General features: G+C 42.6%; 2 protein-coding genes across 2 annotated transcripts; both read right to left on the bottom strand.

Moving 5' to 3' along the window:
• Nucleotides 1-1,275, bottom strand: NCAS0D04980 (uncharacterized protein; the record flags this gene model as incomplete). Its single annotated transcript, XM_003676392.1, has 1 exon — nt 1-1,275. A coding segment is annotated over one exon (1,275 nt), but the record flags the coding sequence as incomplete, so codon positions are not given.
• A 2,803-nt stretch (nt 1,276-4,078) lies between these two features.
• Nucleotides 4,079-5,827, bottom strand: SEO1 (putative permease SEO1; the record flags this gene model as incomplete). The annotated part of the gene is made up of 1 exon (XM_003676391.1): nt 4,079-5,827. One exon carries the CDS (start codon nt 5,825-5,827, stop codon nt 4,079-4,081), a length of 1,749 nt encoding a protein of 582 aa, XP_003676439.1.
• Between the last annotated feature and the right edge of the window lie 173 nt (nt 5,828-6,000).

Raw genomic sequence — 6,000 nt, 5'->3', positions numbered from 1 at the left:
CATCGGCAGTAGAGCACCGGGATGGCCCAGCATGGAGAACCGGTAGAGAACAGAGTAGGTGGCCAGGGCCCGGATAGAGTCGACCAGCTGGCGAAAGGAGTTCAAGGTGTGGAGAGCTGGGTACGCCACGGAGGTGTCCTGCCAGTTGTAGCAGCAGATGCGCACCAAAAGGTACCACAGTTCGTTGTCAGAGCCCGGTAGCAGCTTGAAAGTGAACCACGAGGCGATGGCATCAATGGACTTGGGCGGACTCTGTTCATGTTCGCAGGTAAAGTCCTCGGCAAAGGAGAGTTGTGGGAACACCTCCGCCAGAAACAGAAAGGCAGACCCCATGGAGCTGTACTTCTGGATGGTGGGGATCTGCAGGTCCTTGGGGAAGGTCTCCCCGTAGCCTGGACGGTGGAACGAGGACAGGTACGGACGGCGGTGGTACCTGGACCTGACCTCGGAGTAGATGGTGGAGAAGTAGGAGTAGATGTCCTCTGCAAACTGGGCCTTGTACTGCTGGAAGCCTGCCAAGACGGACAGATCGTTCTCGGTGAACACGATCTCACCCACATTCATCTCCTGTTCAAAGAAGGACGAGTCCTTGGAGTGCACAATGTCCCTGTCGACCGTGACGTCGGCGAGCAGGTACTGCGTGGAGTGGGTCTCGTCCCTGAGATAGAGGTACTTGGTGGGCTTGTCCTTGTAGACCACGGGGATGACGGTGTACTCCTGGGAGCAGCGTCTGTGTCTGTCTGGGGTCTTGCTGTTGACGATGCGGAAGCCGTCTGGGGTGGTGTAGAAGAGCCTCTTGGAGGTGGTGCAGACGGAGAAGAGCTGGGAGCTGGGGACGGGGACAAGGTCGGAGCCGGGGAAGGCGGTGTGGTACTCGTCCAGGTCCACCAGGGCGTAGTTGGCCAGCTTGGTGCGCTCCTCCAGCAGGAACAGCTTGCTCTTGGGGTGGAACTTCTTGACAACCTTGCGGACAGAAGCACCCTCCTTTTCAATAGTTAACACGACAAATCCATCGACAACGCTGACGTTATCTGAAATGTAAAACATGGTGGTGGTGGATTTGCAAATGGTTGTTTGGTGGGATGGGGAGGGGAGAGAGTGTGGTTTAAGGGAATGAAATTTGGCCCAGTTATATATTCTGTTTTTCTTCGTTTGTCCCAGAAAAGCGGACGCCATCGCCAGAGAAAAAACAACGCCAAACACGTCCACAGGGGAACGCGGCCACGGCCCAAAGAGGAAAGAACACGAGCTGACGCGTTGGTGCAGGGAAGACATGCATGAAAACGGAAAGTAGTACGCTTTTTGTGTTTAAATGTGGAAAACTGAGTGAGCCAGGCTCCTGTGCAAGGTGACAGCTGTGTAAGACTAGAAATACACTGTGACACCGACCATATCTCGACAGCTAGCACTCCAACTGACCTTAAACTACAAACGTACACTCTTATACACGCTATCTAAACATATACACACTACCTTCTTACTTCGACCGTCCCTGCGCTACTTACCCACTGGCTGTGGGTGCTGGGTTTCCGTCTACCTACCGCCGCCCAAGTCACCTCCGCCGCACGTCCAATCCTTTTTTTGATTGAGCTATCATAATGGTGTTTTTTCCCACTCCCTCCGAGGCGCCCGACCACCTGCTGTTTTCTCAGAAAAGTTCGCGGGGGAGTGCCCATACGGCGGCCGAAGTCAGTCGAGTCTTTTTCACCTATCAGCGAGGCGCACCTCAGGGATGTGGTTTTTCGGCCGGGCGTCCAATCCTTTTTTTGCTCGAGCTATCATAATGGTGTTTGGTGGGATGGGGAGGGGAGAGTGTGTGGTTTAAGGGAATGAAATTTGGCCCAGTTATATATTCTGTTTTTCTCGTTTGTCCCAGAAAAGCGGACGCCATCGCCAGAGAAAAAGCAACGCCAAACACGTCCACAGGGGAACGCGGCCACGGTCCAAAGAGGAAAGAACACGAGCTGACGCGTTGGTGCAGGGAAGACATGCATGAAAACGGAAAGTAGTACGCTTTTTGTGTTTAAATGTGGAAAACTGAGTGAGCCAGGCTCCTGTGCAAGGTGACAGCTGTGTAAGACTAGAAATACACTGTGACACCGACCATATCTCGACAACTAGCACTCCAACTGACCTTAAACTACAAACGTACACTCTTATACACGCTATCTAAACATATACACACTACCTTCTTTACTTCGACCGTCCCTGCGCTACTTAACCACTGGCTGTGGGTGCTGGGTTTCCGTCTACCTACCGTCGCCCAAGTCACCTCCGCCGCACAGGCCGACCTCCAGACTTGAAAATCCGAGTGGTGGATGTTTTTTCCCACTCCCTCCGAGGCGCCCGACCACCTGCTGTTTTCTCAGAAAAGTTCGCGGGACCTTGCCCGTACGGTGGCCGAAGTCAGTCCATGGTTTTTCCACCTATTAGCGAGGCGCACTTCCAATATATGTTTTTTCGGTCGCCCTTCGAATCTTGGCCTCGGTAAATTTTTCATAATTGTGTTTGTTGTAATCTCTAAAGTATATGTTAGAAAGACCAAACACAAAACTATTCTGGACAGAGCAAATTCCTTGCCTTTTTATATAATTGAAGGGTATGATGTCCAAGTGATACCATTACAATATTACAACTGAGTAAAACAAAACATCTTTGTGAATCTTCTTGGAGGAATGCGTTGCCTATATATGCGGCCAAACGTTTCATCGAGTTGGCGTCGTAAATCATGTATATTAACTAAAACGGAAATTTTTGAATGTAAATCTCTGTACTACCTAACATGCATAACAAAAGTCTCCGAGAACAGTGGGGAGTAGCACTCATTGATGTAAACATACGTTGCTGGAGTCCAGCGGTAGACATACAATTTCCAATTGGGTTATTGAACTGTTTCTTCTAACATAAACATGATTCTAGGAATGGCGTGTATATATGAAACAAAATTTTGCGGAAACTGCCGATCTCTGTTAACTTGAAGTGATGCTAAAGAAGTGGTAAATACCTTTCTCCTGTCTACAAAAAGATTCAGGATATCTGCTAAAAGTGGTACCGTCACACCTTAGAACATCTAACTACATATAAATTGTCCGAAACGGCGCTTGCTTTGATTACTTGAAGTTAACATCTAGGTGAGATATCTGTATTTTCTTTGTTGAAATTACGACTTTTAGTTTTGCAGCAACAATCCAAAAGATATGTAGCGTTCTGAAGTTGTTATTTTGATAAGAAAAATATAGTCTAACCAACACACACTAATAATGGGCATATTGAAACCCATTGGCCTTCCATTTTAATAAAAATGTCTTGATTTACCGTTTTTGTTTAACTTTGAAATGTTAGGAATTAAGCAGGTTGCAAGCAGTACTGCAAATAGACACTATCAACGAAAGAGCTTTAGATACCTTGCCATTGGGATCTTGTCTGGTTGCTGTTGCTTGCAGTTGACTAATATTTTCAAGGAATTAAACTCCACTTAAAGGCAGTTTCATGCCAGTGCTAAAAGTATTGTCATTTCTTCCCCTTCCAATGTTCCTCATGGGAGTCAACGTTGATACTCTTTCAGAAGGTCAGCTTGCCATTTTGGGAAAACAACTCTAACAATAAGACACGCATTGGACATTGGTTAACAACTTCCTCCTTACATATATTTGACTAGGTTGCCAAATTAGGTACCTGGGCATTAGGTTGTACGTTTTACTGTATGAAGTTCGTTAATTAGCAACACAGAGAAGGGGTTATTTTAAGCAATTGTTAGGAATACAGGAAATATGGCAAACGGTGTTCAAGCAGTAAACTTTTGAGAATAAGTTTAAGATAGTGTTTCAAAAACATAGTCGTACGACTCGTCTGGGGGTTTACAACTAACCAAAAATAACCTTTGATAATGCTTCATAGCTTCGTATATAAAGTTAATAATATTTCAATCGCAGTAGTCACATAAATAGGCAGGTGTCTGAATATTTAAGTAATTGTAAATTGAGAGGACGAATGTAGTTACGTTATTAGTTTAGTACGCGTACTATATTATATATTACAGGTGTCTGTTATTTATAAATGGGATGTTTAAATTAATTTATTAGCAATTCTCTATAATTGGACTTTCCTTGGTTTCTCCTAGTGCAGAATTATAGACAATAATACCATTATCCTTAGCATGCCTTCTTTCATCACGTTTGTAGAAATACAAGACAACAAAAGTCCAAGCTGATAGACAGAATGCACAACAGGCTGTAAAAGTGAAACCCTTCAAATATCTTGGGGCTTCCTCAGTTTTCCAAACTAAAACACTTAACCAAGCAGTAGATGTCTGGGCCATAATATTCATAGTCACTAAGATAATTGATCTTTCTTCAGAGTTTCTACGACAAATATCGTTTTGCCAAGAATAAAGAACTGGGGCCATTGCCCATCCCATACATTGCAACATAAAGGCAAACCATTTGGCGCTTTCAGTGACATTCCAGGCAGCAAGGATAACATTACCAATAAAATTGAATACTTGAGTACCAACAATTGCAAACCAACGACAATGTGACTTATCAGCAATGACACCAGTAACTGCCAAATAGATCATACCTAACCCAGGAGTAATCATAGATAAATCGTTGACTCTTGGAATAGAATATCTCTTTAATGATTTTAACCATAGTAAGTAAGCACCAGATGACACGTTATTGTTATTCCAACAGAAGATATTCCAAAGAGACAAGACGTAGATTTTCCAGTCACAGAGTATATTTTTCCAAGTCTTAAAATCAAACACTTTGGAGGAGAAATTAGCTCCAGCAGTTTGATTTTTACTAATTCTCTTTCTGGCCAATCTAATTTCATCATCAGTTAAAAAGATAGAGTAACAATTATCTGGATCACCTGGTAGAACATAAAAACCTAAAATACCAACGAAGACAGAGATAATTGCATCGATAATGAAACTCCATCTCCAACCAGAAAGTCCATTACGACCATCTAGGTTTGAGTAAACAGCTGATTGAATACCACCGGAAGATAAAATACCAACGTATTGACCTAGATAATAGAAAGCGGAACGACGGACCATTTCATCATGCTTGTAGAAACACCCAAAAAGATATTGATAAGCCAAATAACTGGGGGCTTCAAACCCACCAATAAAGAATCTAATAGCTTTTAAATGAGGAACACTGTTGACATATGCAGCACCGATGGTTAACAACGACCATGCCATATCAAGTCCTGGCAAAAGATAGTTTAATGGAATTTTATTCAAATAAAATAAGAATGGCAATTGGAAAATAATGTTCCCCACAGTATACATAACTTGAGTATGAACTAAATCATTTCCTTTAAAATTCAATTCTTCCTTCATACCGGAAACATATGCATTGTTAAGATTAACTGTGTCCAAGTATTTAACCCAATAGGCAATACACGAATAAAACGCCAGTAAGACGTCTAATTTCAATAGCAATTTTTTTTCAGCTGAAGAGGTGCCAGGGTTAAACCAACTGTACCATTTGTTTTGAGATTTTTGCTGCTTATTTAAACGATATTCTTGTTCATTGAAGAATTGCCACCACTTTCTGTTTGCTTCATCTCTATATTCGTATTCCACATCATCATCAGTTTTTTCTTCTTGAATTATCTTTTGTTCTTGTTTTTTATCTAACTCTATAATCGACGATGATTGTTCGATAGATTCCTTAGCGATATGAGTAGCTACTCCAGAGGATGTACTTGAAGCCACATCTTCTTCCTTGATCTCATCGACATGTCTCTTTACAGGTATGAGCCCCCACTTTAATCTCTTGTAAGGATCCACAAATAGTTCTTTTGCTAATGAAGACATTTTTTTTCAATAGTATCAGTAATTGAATATGTATTTGTTAATGATTAATTGTTTTTCTAATCTAAAGCAAATTCAAAAGTATTTACCAATCATATATCATACTTTCCATCCTGTTTGCCTATATATAATGTTTTGTCAATCGCATTATTAGCGAGTGAGACTCATCGAGCCCC

This window comes from Naumovozyma castellii, chromosome 4 (assembly GCF_000237345.1).
Source record: "Naumovozyma castellii chromosome 4, complete genome".
Taxonomy (NCBI): domain Eukaryota; kingdom Fungi; phylum Ascomycota; class Saccharomycetes; order Saccharomycetales; family Saccharomycetaceae; genus Naumovozyma; species Naumovozyma castellii.
This window is presented reverse-complemented; position numbering and strand designations above follow the sequence as displayed.